The 13490-nt window shown below is 45.8% G+C and overlaps 1 protein-coding gene across 4 annotated transcripts in view; it reads right to left on the bottom strand.

Annotated features, from left to right (window-relative positions):
• Window positions 1–7244: 7244 nt before the first annotated feature.
• The window catches only part of RHBDL3 (rhomboid like 3), a 74881-nt gene continuing 68635 nt past the window's right edge, over window positions 7245–13490 (bottom strand). For all 4 annotated transcript variants that reach the window (XM_088468162.1, XM_088468172.1, XM_088468182.1 and 1 more), the window contains one exon: window positions 7245–7917. In XM_088468162.1, coding sequence (XP_088324288.1) covers window positions 7646–7917 — 272 coding nt within the window. In that variant the 3' untranslated portion in view covers window positions 7245–7645. The remainder of the gene's footprint in view (window positions 7918–13490) is intronic.

Genomic DNA, 13490 nt, shown 5'->3' with positions numbered 1-13490 from the left:
TGCACTGTGTGTGGTCCTGAGGACCCTGAATCAACTATTAGTAACTCAACAAACATCGCCATGAAGAATTGGTATCCATTGCACTTCCCAAACCTTTGAGGGTATTTACACAGTCTTGTCCAAACTGGATCTGTGAAGGGCTTATAATTCTATCCATGTCCAAAAGGGGAAGAAATGGAAGTCTGCCTTCAACAAAAGGATGGTCACAACAAATACCTGATTATGCCTGTGCAATACCCCCTCCATCTTCTCAGCATCATGTGAGACAAGTATAGCAAGAGGCTCATGAATAATTATTTGCCTAGATTAAAAAAAAAGTATTCCTTCAATTAATCAGAGTCAAATTCCTGGGAAACCTCTTTTCAGCGCTGGTCACACCACTGTGCTCACTTGGACAGAGTCCAGAGAAATCAAAGCAATCTAGATGTTCATAGGGTTTAAACAGAGCCGTAATTAGGAGGGCTCTGTGGACAGCACTGTTGCTGCCCCATGGCCCTTCACCTGGAACGGCACCCTGCAGCAAGTATCACTGCGGCAGTGCCTGCTGGAGCATGCCATGCATCCTGGCTCTTGTAAGTACAGCTGCTCGGAGATCTTGAGTATGCGCAGGGCTGTGTTGCACTTCCCGCACCTGGCCTGACATCCTCTGCGCAATTCTCACAATGTGATGCATTCAAGGGGACACAGAAGGCACAGGGCACTCAGAAGCCCTGTTATGGCCCTGGGTTTAACTGCTAATATTTTATCCACAATTTCCCGAAGGAATATTATCTCTATAATCGCATTGACTACACAGGGGACCGATTTTTCCAAAGTGGCTTAATTTTGAGTATTTCCTGCAAGTTTCAATGTCTAGTAGAAAGTGACTACAGTCAAACTCGCCGGAGATAGATGTTAATGCAGCTGTCTCGCCATGCTCTAGGTTTTATTCATGTTTGACCGATCAGAGTGGCCCCATTCATTCCTATGACAGTGTCTGCGAGTGACCTCTTATTAGTGTCGGGCTCCCGTCGGAAGAAGTTATGCAGGTCTTTTTTTTGGGTTCAAGTACAAGAATGTCTACATGGATCAAAGAGAACCTTTCCCAAAGAGTTTTGTAAGTAATAAATGGGTTAAAGAGGGGTCTCCAGGTTTTTTTCTTGATCGATTTTTTTTTTTTTTTTTTTTAATTTTGTGGAGTCCCATGGTTTTCAAATATTTCTTTTACAGGTACCATAAAGCCCTGTTTGGCATACGTACTTGTTATCCAAGTGCCATCATGCCCTGGCTGCCAGTACTATTAGGTATGGCAAGGCTTGCTGGGACTTGTAGTGTACCCGTAAAGAACAATATAATACTGTTAAATGTGTATTTCCTCCATAACTAAAGCCACGGGGGGCAATAGGGAGTTGCTAGCCATCATTATTGCCCTCTTTAAACTAGGTATCATATGGCAGAGTTTTTTTGTTGCTTAAGGTGCTACTAGTTCTTCCTTGGCAATGATCTGTGTACCCTGAATGAGTGATAGTACCCAAATTAAAAGACAAAATTGGAAAAATATAGTCTACACTGTCATAGTTGTTTATATATACATAAGTGTATGAACATTAAATCTACCATTTCATAGAGGGCAATAAGCATTGGACAATCTTACGCTGTTGTCCTACAGCAGTTGCCAAGCAACAGATGTGCTTGCTTCTATTGGTACAAGAACTAACTTTTGTTATGGGGCCTTCAAATGCCTAGTTACCCCCATGGGACAATAAAGGCATATTGTGAACATCCATGTGATAATTCGGTCACGCTTCTACTAAATGGGTACTTGCCTCCTATAAAATGTTCTTATGCCTTAGATATCTATTTGTGTACCCCAATATCGTTCTGTTTTTGTATGTGTATTCAAAACATGAGTTTAAGTTGTATTATATCTGAGTAGGAATGCTAGTTATACCTTCTATAAAGGTGTAAAGGTTACTGATTACAGTGCCAATTTGCTTAGCCCTTAAAGGTAATGATCATTTACAATGTGAAAAAAACCTGTTTTTAGTCTGCAGCCCTCTTCTCTCTATAAATGTAAGAGAACGTAGATAAGAAACCCCACAGCAGAGACATGGGAAATAAAAAGCCTGGTGGCTTCCTGGTAACACTGCTAGGTCCAGAATGATTTCTCTACACAAAGTTAATTGGTGCTGACCAGTAATATATCACTAAAAGGTTGCTCCCTGCCTCTGAAATGAAATTATTCAATACATAATATTTGGAAAACAACATTTAATAGCACCATGTAAACTGAACTGGCATTTAACACTATATTTACATTTCATAGTCCAGTACAAAAATAACTGTTTGTACATAGTGTTGGTGATACAACATTGACTGATATTACTGCATGGTCCCTGTTTAATGAGGACTACTGTAATGCACTTCTTGGGCCAATCCACAGGTTAAGTTTCACTCCAGCTCAGAAAAGTACTATGCGATAGTAGAAAATAATGCATATAGCATTCATGCTCACTGCTATACAGGCCGGGCACAAAGTAGTTATGTCTATACATTCTGCAGGTATCTGGGGCAGGAACTTTCAGCTTCTCACTTTCTATGCAGGTAGGATATATTAGTTGAACAAAAAAAACGAATACCGGTAGTTCTGCAATTCTCATGGCAATCTGCTACTTGGGAATAGTGAGAACACGGCATGGGGCTGTTTTCCATGCAGACAGGAAAAGTCTTGATATGTCAGCCAACTATCAGAAATGATGGCCCAAATGTAATAGCTTGCGAGATGCAGGCAAAGGTGAGATTTTAGCAATGTCTCTGCCAGATTTAAAGCAGTAATTTGATTTAAGACAAAACCAAACTGGTTGTAACATTTAAAAAAATAAATAATCTGCATTAAATCTAGTGGCAACATCACCAAAATCTTGTTACTGTCTGTATCTTGCATTCTATTATGTTTGGGGCACTGTTATCATCATCAGTTCTTAAATGATGCATAGATGCTTGTAATATAATACTGTGGGGGTCTATTTACTAAGCAGTGTTAGGAGACAGAGTGAAAAGTGATAAGGTGCCAGCCAATCAGCTCCCAACTGTCATCTCACAGGCTGTGTTTGAAAAATTACAGTTGGGAGCTGATTGGCTGGCACCTTATCACTTTTCACTCTGTCTCCTAACACTGCTTAGTAAATAGACCTATACAGTTACCATACTGTGCAGCCCATTGTATTCATTTAATAATTTGATAGTTTATTCTACTTAAATGTAGTAAGCTTACCTGTGATATGCTAATATTGGCATTGGGATATAACACTAGTATTGGGTAGATGGGGTTTAATAGAAGCATAAATTGTAAGGCATTTTCTTTCTTTAGAGATGTGGCCTAGTCTCATGCTGTTTTACATTCAGAGATGTGTATACCTGACTGGTTGCTATAAGTAACAGGTACAACTTCTGGTGGCATTTAATGAGAGAGAGGCAGCGATGGCTGTATCAACTTCTGGCAAGAATGCGTTTAATCGGTTTTTCACTCGGTTCCCTATGGACCTTAGTCCAGCACTTCTTAGTCTATGGCAGTGATTCCCAACTTCGGTCCTCAAGGCACACTAAGGGGTAAATTTACTAAAGTGAGAGTTTTTACAAGTGAGTTTTAGAAGAGATGTTGCCCATATTAACCAATCAGATTCTACTTAACATTTAACTAGCACCTTCTAGAAGATAATAGCTAGAATCTGATTGGTTGCTATGGGCAACATGTCTTGTAAAACTCACTTCTAAAAACTCTCACTTTAGTAAATTTACCCCTAACAGCATACCTCCCAACATTTGCAGGCTGCAAATAGGGACACCCGAAAAGGGGGCATGGTCTACCCGTAAAATGGGCTTGGCGGCACGCCCCGTTTGCATCACTAAGGACAGTGGCAGGTGGGGGGTTTGACTGGGGCGGTACACCTGTCAAACCGTAACGCAGGTGTCCTAAGGCGAGCTCAGGGAGGACAGAAACCTCCCATGGAGCAGAAGGGCTGCCCCTGGGCTTCCCCTCCGTGCTGTGAATAGATGCTGTTCGCATGCGCACAGCATCTATTCACACTCTGCATACACGCTGCTCTGCATAGCAGAGCAGCGGTGTATGCTGCACCCAACTCCCCCCCCCCCCCCCCCCCACAGCGGGACAGCCCAAAAAAACGGGACTGTCCCGCTGAATGCGGGGCTGTTGGGAGATATGCCTAACAGTCTATCCATGCTAAGCACAGATTGTTAAATCAAAATAACTGAGATACTAATTAAGTCACCTGTGCTCAAGCCATACTTGCCTACCCTCCCGATTCAGCCGGGAGCCTCCCGAAAATCAGGTGCCACTCCCGTCCCCCGGAAAGACAGGCAAGCCTCCTGGCATCCGTCGAATCCCCTCAGTTACAACACAAACCCCCGCAGTGGGGGTGGCCAATTAATCGCATCATCATGACGTGATTCACGATGAATCGCGTCATCATGACCCCACCCCCTGCTTCACAATTCAGGTAATATCGGCATTGTGTAGCTGGGGCAGAGCCAAAATGAAGCGATCGCGTGACCACACTTCCCACTCTGCCCGCAAATGCGACTAATATGTCCGGCCGCTCCCCCCCTGCAATGCCGACCTGGCTGCTCCCTCCCGGAGGGGGCCGCCAGAATGTATAGCTATCCTAAAAACCTGAACTGTTGGTGTGCCTTGAGGACCGTGGTTAGGAACCACTGGTCTATGGTGTGCTGATCATCAACCAGTGACACCTATCTCCAAATGATTTAAGAAGAAAGAAGGCAGTACTGCTCAGCTCTATGGCTTGGCAGGCCAGACTTTAGTATATTAAAAATATATTCTTAACTGGTATTTATGCAGTAAATATAAATGACACTACTATAAAAAGATAACTTTATATTATGAAAATATAGCTAAATGCTAATATATCACAGATATTCCTAGATACAGTAGTTGCACCTTGCACAACTCATTAACTGAGCCTGATGTAAATTAGAACATAAAAAACATATTTTTTTTACATCTAATCCAAAAGTGGCTGGTTCCATAATAATTATTGATGCTACCATAAATGAGGGACATATTCTGAACATTTACTAAATCACCTTCCTAACCAATAAAAGTAATCAAAACCTTTGCTGGAGGCCGTTATGTATTGTACAAATAGATATGAATGAGGCTTAGTCAAAGCTACATGTATATACATACACACACTCATATACATGAGTATATACTCATGGATAAGATAACCAACAAGCTAGTGAACACTATAATATGTCCAGATGCCTTTTTTTTTTTAAATGTAAGACATGCAACTTGTATTGCAGATGGCACTCCTTTCCAATGTTTCAGTTGAATGACAAACTTTCCCCTGAGACATATCAAACTCTCAAGGTGCATAAACACGGTACGATTAAAATAGACGATATGAACGATAACGATCATAATGTTATCGTTCATATCGTGCATTTTCCGGTGCCCAACGACCTGCAGGCACGTATGGTCGATATCGATCAGGTTACTATAGGGATCCGTGATCGTTGCATAAGACATGCTCATCCTCCAACGTGCGGCACTCCTAGCTGCAAAAAAGACATCTGATCTGACAAAGCAGACTAAAGTGATCAACATTTCAATGCAAAACCATACGCATTTTCATCTGATCCTGCTCCATCAGCTAGGAGTGCCGCACATTGGAGTGAGTGTGTGTGTTTATTTATATATATATATATATATATATATATATATATATATATATACACATACACACTGTATATACAGTACCAGTCAAAAGTTTGGACACACCTTCTCATTCAATGGTTTTTGTTTATATAAATTATTTTCAACATAGTAGATTAATACTGAAGACATCAAAACTATGAAAGAACACATATGGAATTCTGTTGTAAACAAAAAAAGTGTTAAACAAATCAAAATATGTTTTATATTTTAGATTCCTCAAAGTAGCCCCCTTTTGCTCTGATGACAGCTTTGCACACTCTTGGCATTCTCTCAATAAGCTTCATGAGGTAGTCTCCTGGAATGGTTTTGAATTAACAGGTGTGCCTTGTCAAGAGTCAATCTGTGGAATTACTTGCCTTCTTAATGTGTTTGAGACCATCAGTTGCGTTGTGCAGAGGTAGGGTTAGTACACAGTGGACACCACTATTTGACTACTGTTGTAATCCATATTATGGCACCAACCACTCAATTCAGTAAAGAGAAACGCATTTCTTTAAGACATGAAGGTTTTTTAAGGAAAATTTCAAGAACTTTGAATGCATCCTCAAGTGCAGTTGCAAAAACCATCAAACGTTATGATGAAACTGGCTCTCATGAGGACCGCCCCAGGAAAGGAAGACCAAGAGTTACCTCTGCTGCAGAGGATAAGCCTCAGAAACCGCTACTTAACAGCACCTCAGATTAGAGACCACACAAAGTCTTCACAGTGTTCAAGTAGCAGACAAATCTCAACATCAACTGTTCATAGGAGACTGCGTGAATCAGGCCTTCATGGTCGTATTGCTGCGAAGAAGCCACTACTGAGGATTAACAATAAGAAGAGAATTGTTTGGGCCAATAAACACAAGGAATGGACATTAGACCAGTGGAATACTTTGGTCTGATGAGTCCAAATTTGAGATTTTTGGTTCCAACCGCCATGTCTTTGTGAGACGCAGAGAAGGTGAGCAGAAGCACTTAACCAGCATGGCTACCACAGCATTCTGCAGCACCATGCCATCCCATCTGGTATGCGCTTACTGGGACCATCATTTGTTTTTCAAAAAGACAATGACCCCAAACACACCTCCAGGCTATGTAAGGGCTACTTGACCAAAAAGGAAAGTGATGGAGTGCTGCGTCAGATGACCTGTCTCCAGAATCATCCGACCTAAACCCAATTTAGCTGGTTTGGGAGGAGTTGGACCGCAGAGTGAAGGAAAAGCAGCCAACAGGTGCTCAGCACCTCTGGGAACTCCTTCAAGACTGTTAGAAAACCATTCCAGGAGACTACCTCATGGAGCTGATTGAGAGAATGCCAAGAGTGTGCAAAGCTGTCATCAAAGCAAAAGGGGGCTACTTTGAGAAATCTAAAATATAAAACATATTTTGATTTGTTTAACACTTTTTTGTTTACAACATAATTCAATATGTGTTACTTCATAGTTTTGATGTCTTCACTATTAATCTACTATGTTGAAAAAAATGTATATAACCAAATGCCATTGAATGAGAAGGTGTGTCCAAACTTTTGAGTGGTACTAATATATATATAGATATATGTATGGAGTCAGCATCATGGAAAGTAATTTATATTATACAGTCAAGTATATGATTATTGTTTATATATATATATATATATATATATATATATAATGTGTATGTGACAGTTTTAAAAAGATCAGAGTATATTCCAACGTTGACATTATTTTTCTTAGTCCTGACTCCCAAAAAGAGTACCATCTTAGGTAAGATTCTAGAAATTGTGAAACATCAGCTTTAGGGTGAATTCTCTCTCGCTGTCCTGGAAGTGGAACAGTTTTGAAAATACAGTGGATTGGCTGCTGTAGGGTAGGATGAAGATCTTTCTCCTGCCTGGACCATCAATATCTGGCAAGAATTGTGGGCAAGTTCACTCTCAGGTCCCATCTATGGGGGTGGAGGTAATCGAAGACCAGCCATGCTGAAGGCAAATACATTCCATAAGACTGCAAAAATCACAAAGAACATGTAGATGCTCAAAAAGATCCACCATAGAGACTGGTCCCAGAGTCTTTGTTCAAAGTTCCTGAGAATCACAACTCCCAAGGTTATGCCAACCAGAACCCCGCCTAGGTGAGCCACAAAACTCGGGTGGGGGCATGGAGGATATGCAGATGGGTAAAACCTTAACCAGACAGCTCTCCCAAATTCAAAGCTCACTGTAAAGCAAAAAAGAGGTAAAAGGAAAAAAAAGAGAACAATAGCTTGACAACTGTTATCTTTACTATTATAATAAACATCTTTTTTTATGGTGTGTAATCTTAACGTGTAATAGATGGCAATAATTAAGAGGAATTTCTGCTAAAATCTGGCCTAGTTGCAAACCACTATCCTTTCCTATTAGCAGGTTTGTAGATGCATAGCAGATGTGAAGAAGGTTAGTCCACACGTTCATTCTAAACCAAAGTAGGTTTTATTCAAGATAACAGGATACATGTGATAGAAGACAAACAGCAGTCAATATGATAAGGGATCAATCTCTATTGGGCTAAGTACTGCACAGCCGTACAGCACTGTGAGGCTTCAATATACAGTGTCGGACTTCTGCACATGCAGATCCTGTAATAGAGCCATGTAAACAAGTCTTGCACCATACTTTTAAGTCTGGCGACTCAAACATTTGATGTTATTGAGGCTGATGAGTCATGCAAAATAACACACAGTTAAGAGACAGAATGTAGCAATTAACCAATTAACTACATATCAACATTACCATCCAATTTGCATGTCCTGCATAATTTGATAGTTCATTAAACATTACACATTTCATTTATCTTCTTTTCTAATTTGCAGATTAATGGTTTACTAATAATTTACTGATCTCTCCAGAGATGTACAAGAATACTTTGTTCCCTCTGTCGAACAATAGGTGCATAGTGATATAGTCTTCATGATATTTGATTACTGATCTATTTAAAGATCTGCAGAATATTACTCTCTCCATCAACAACGGCAAATGTATATATTGATCTGTTCTGTACGGTACTAGCTTACTGACTTTTCTAGAGATCTGAGAACATTACTCTGTTCCATCTATCCCCTGACAGACACATACTGATATGTTATGCAATTTATTAATTTAATGAGATGGGAATAAGAATAGCAGCGCTACCAAATGCACCTGATGAACTGACAACTATAGTGGATGTAATTAGATTATCATTTTACTACTAAACCCAACACTTAATATACTTTAATGGTATTTATGTAATGCTTTATGCAATAATTTCATTCCCACAATAGTAGCAAAAGTTCATCTCTGGATGTAACAAATTGCCTCTATTCTGTTCAGTGCATTTGCAATAAAAAAAAGCAGGGCCGTAACTAGGGTAGTGCGACCAGTGCCATGGCACAGGGCGCTGTTTGGGCCTGTCAAAATTCCTGTTTATTATCATTCTCACTTGTAGCTTCCTCTTCTTTTATCCTCAGCATCTCCTGGCCTCCCCTATCTCTTCCCTGACCCTTCCCCATGAAGCCATGGCCCTGTTTCAGGTGCACTCTCTTATGTCCCTATTTAAAAAATGTGTGTGTGGGGGGGGGGGCAGCAGCTGTCGTCTGCAGCCTAACCCTAATCCCTACCCCTCCCTCTTGTGCCTAACCCTATCCCCCCACTCTGCAGTCTACTCTGCCCACAGCCTAACCCTAGCCCTCTCGTCTGCAGCCTAATCCTAATCCCTACCCCTCCCTCTTGTGCCTAACCCTATCCCCCCACCCCTCATTCTACTCTGACCACAACCTAACCCTAGCCCTCTCCTCTGCAGCCTAACCCTAATCCTTACACCTTCCTCTGCAGCCTAACCCTATCCCCCCACCCCTCATTCTACTCTGACCACAACCTAACCCTAGCCCTCTCCTCTGCAGCCTAACCCTAATCCCTACCCCTCCCTCTTGTGCCTAACCCTATCCCCCCACCCCTCATTCTACTCTGCCCACAGCCTAACCCTAGCCCTCTCCTCTGCAGCCTAACCCTATCCCCCCACTCTGCAGTCTACTCTGCCCACAGTTTAACCCTAGCCCTCTCGTCTGCAGCCTAACCCTGATCCTTACCCCTCCCTCTTGTGCCTAACCCTATCCCCCCATCTCTCATTTTACTCTGCCCACAGCCTAACCCTAGCCCTCTCCTCTGTAGCCTAACCCTATCCCCCCACCCCTCATTCTACTCTGCCCACAACCTAACCCTAGCCCTCTCCTCTGCAGCCTAACCCTAATCCCTACCCCTCCCTCTTGTGCCTAACCCTATCTCCCCCACTCTGCAGTCTACTCTGCCCACAGCCTAACCCTAGCCCTCTCCTCTGCAGCCTAACCCTAATCGTTACCCCTCCCTCTTGTGCCTAACCCTATCCCCCACTCTGCAGTCTACTCTGCCCACAGCCTAACCCTAATCCCTACCCCTCCCTCTTGTGCCTAACCCTATCCCCCCCACCCCTCATTCTACTTTGCCCACAGCCTAACCCTAGTCCTCTCCTCTGCAGCCTAACCCTAATCCCTACCCCTCCCTGTTGTGCCTAACCCTATCTCCCCCACTCTGCAGTCTACTCTGCCCACAGCCTAACCCTAGCCCTCTCCTCTGCAGCCTAACCCTAATCCTTACCCCTCCCTCTTGTGCCTAACCCTATCCCCCCACCCCTCATTCTACTCTGACCACAACCTAACCCTAGCCCTCTCCTCTGCAGCCTAACCCTAATCCCTACCCCTCCCTCTTGTTCCTAACCCTATCCCCCCACCCCTCATTCTACTCTGCCCACAGCCTAACCCTAGCCCTCTCCTCTGCAGCCTAACCCTAATCCCTACCCCTCCCTCTTGTGCCTAACCCTATCTCCGCCACTCTGCACTCTATTCTGCCCACAGCCTAACCCTAGCCCTCTCCTCTGCAGCCTAACCCTAATCCCCCCACTCTGCAGTCTACTCTGCCCACAGTTTAACCCTAGCCCTCTCCTCTGCAGCCTAACCCTAATCCCTACCCCTCCCTCTTGTGCCTAACCCTATCCCCCACTCTGCAGTCTACTCTGCCCACAGCCTAACCCTAGCCCTCTCCTCTGCAGCCTAACCCTAATCCTTACCCCTCCCTCTTGTGCCTAACCCTATCCCCCACTCTGCAGTCTACTCTGCCCACAGCCTAACCCTAGCCCTCTCCTCTGCAGCCTAACCCTAATCCCTACCCCTCCCTCTTGTGCCTATCCCCCCACTCTGCAGTCTACTCTGCCCACAGCCTAACCCTAGCCCTCTCCTCTGCAGCCTAACCCAAATCGTTACCCCTCCCTCTTGTGCCTATCCCCCCACTCTGCAGTCTACTCTGCCCACAGCCTAACCCTAATCCCTACCCCTCTTGTGCCTAACCCTATCCCCCCCACCCCTCATTCTACTCTGCCCACAGCCTAACCCTAGCCCTCTCCTCTGCAGCCTAACCCTAATCCTTACCCCTCCCTCTTGTGCCTAACCCTATCCCCCCACCCCTCATTCTACTATACCCACAACCTAACCCTAGCCCTCTCCTCTGCAGCCTAACCCTAATCCCCACCCCTCCCTCTTGTGCCTAACCCTATCCCCCCACTCTGCAGTCTACTCTGCCCACAGCCTAACCTTGTCGTCTGCAGCCTAACCCTAATCCTTACCCCTCCCTCTTGTGCCTAACCCTATCCCCCCACTCTGCAGTCTACTCTGCCCACAGCCTAACCGTAGACCTCTTGTCTGCAGCCTAATCCTTAGCCCTCCCTCTTGTGCCTAACCCTACCCCCCCATTCTGCAGTCTACTCTGCCCACAGCCTAACCCTAGCCCACTCGTCTGCAGCCTAACCCTATCCCCCCACCCCTCATTCTACTCTAACCACATCCTAACCCTAGCCCTCTCCTCTGCAGCCTAACCCTAATCCCTACCCCTCCCTCTTGTGCCTAACCCTATCCCCCCACCCCTCATTCTACTCTGCCCACAGCCTAACCCTAACCCTCTCCTCTGCAGCCTAACCCTAATCCCTACCCCTCCCTCTTGTGCCTAACCCTATCTCCCCCACTCTGCAGTCTATTCTGCCCACAGCCTAACCCTAGCCCTCTCCTCTGCAGCCTAACCCTAATCCTTACCCCTCCCTCTTGTGCCTAACCCTATCCCCCACTCTGCAGTCTACTCTGCCCACAGCCTAACCCTAGCCCTCTCCTCTGCAGCCTAACCCTAATCCCTACCCCTCCCTCTTGTGCCTAACCCTATCCCCCCACTCTGCAGTCTACTCTGCCCACAGCCTAACCCTAATCCCTACCCCTCCCTCTTGTGCCTAACCCTATCCCCCCACCCCTCATTCTACTCTGCCCACAACCTAACCCTAGCCCTCTCCTCTGCAGCCTAACCCTAATCCCTACCCCTCCCTCTTGTGCCTATCCCTATCCCCCCACTCTGCAGTCTACTCTGCCCACAGCCTAACCCTAGCCCTCTCCTCTGCAGCCTAACCCTAATCCTTAGCCCTCCCTCTTGTGCCTAACCCTATCCCCCCATTCTGCAGTCTACTCTGCCCACAGCCTAACCCTAGCCCTCTCGTCTGCAGCCTAAACCTAATCCTTACCCCTTCCTCTGCAGCCTAACCCTATCCCCCACCCCTCATTCTACTCTGACCACAACCTAACCCTAGCCCTCTCCTCTGCAGCCTAACCCTAATCCCTACCCCTCCCTCTTGTGCCTAACACTATCCCCCACTCTGCAGTCTACTCTGCCCACAGCCTAACCCTAGCCTTCTCGTCTGCAGCCTAACCCTAATCCCTACCCCTCCCTCCTGTGCCTAACCCTATCCCCCCATCCCTCATTCTACTCTGCCCACAGCCTAACCCTAGCCCTCTCCTCTGCAATTTAACCCTAATCCTTACCCCTCCCTCTTGTGCCTAACCCTATCCCCCCATCCCTCATTCTACTCTGCCCACAGCCTAACCCTAATCCTTACCCCTCCCTCTTATGCCTAACCCTATCCCCCACCCTGCAGTCTACTGTGCCCGCAGCCTAACCCTAGCCCTCTCCTCTGCAGCCTAACCCTAATCCCTACCCCTCCCTCTTGTGCCTAACCCTATCCCCCACTCTGCAGTCTACTCTGCCCACAGCCTAACCCTAGCCCTCTCCTCTGCAGCCTAACCCTAATCCCTACCCCTCCCTCTTGTGCCTAACCCTATCTCCCCCACTCTGCAGTCTACTCTGCCCACAGCCTAACCCTAGCCCTCTCCTCTGCAGCCTAACCCTAATCCTTACCCCTCCCTCTTGTGCCTAACCCTATCCCCCACTCTGCAGTCTACTCTGCCCACAGCCTAACCCTAGCCCTCTCCTCTGCAGCCTAACCCTAATCCCTACCCCTCCCTCTTGTGCCTAACCCTATCCCCCCACCCTTCATTCTACTCTGACCACAACCTAACCCTAGCCCTCTCCTCTGCAGCCTAACCCTAATCCCTACCCCTCCCTCTTGTGCCTAACCCTATCCCCCCACCCCTCATTCTACTCTGCCCACTGCCTAACCCTAGCCCTCTCCTCTGCAGCCTAACCCTAATCCCTACCCCTCCCTCTTGTGCCTATCCCTATCCCCCCACTCTGCAGTCTACTCTGCCCACAGCCTAACCCTAATCCCTACCCCTCCCTCTTGTGCCTAACCCTATCCCCCCACCCCTCATTCTACTCTGCCCACAACCAAACCCTAGCCCTCTCCTCTGCAGCCTAACCCTAATCCCTACCCCTCCCTCTTGTGCCTATCCCTATCCCCCCACTCTGCAG

The sequence above is a fragment of the Taudactylus pleione genome, unplaced genomic scaffold (assembly GCF_031769625.1).
Source record: "Taudactylus pleione unplaced genomic scaffold, aTauple2 ptg000012l, whole genome shotgun sequence".
In the NCBI taxonomy this organism is placed as follows: Eukaryota; Metazoa; Chordata; class Amphibia; order Anura; family Myobatrachidae; genus Taudactylus; species Taudactylus pleione.
This window is presented reverse-complemented; position numbering and strand designations above follow the sequence as displayed.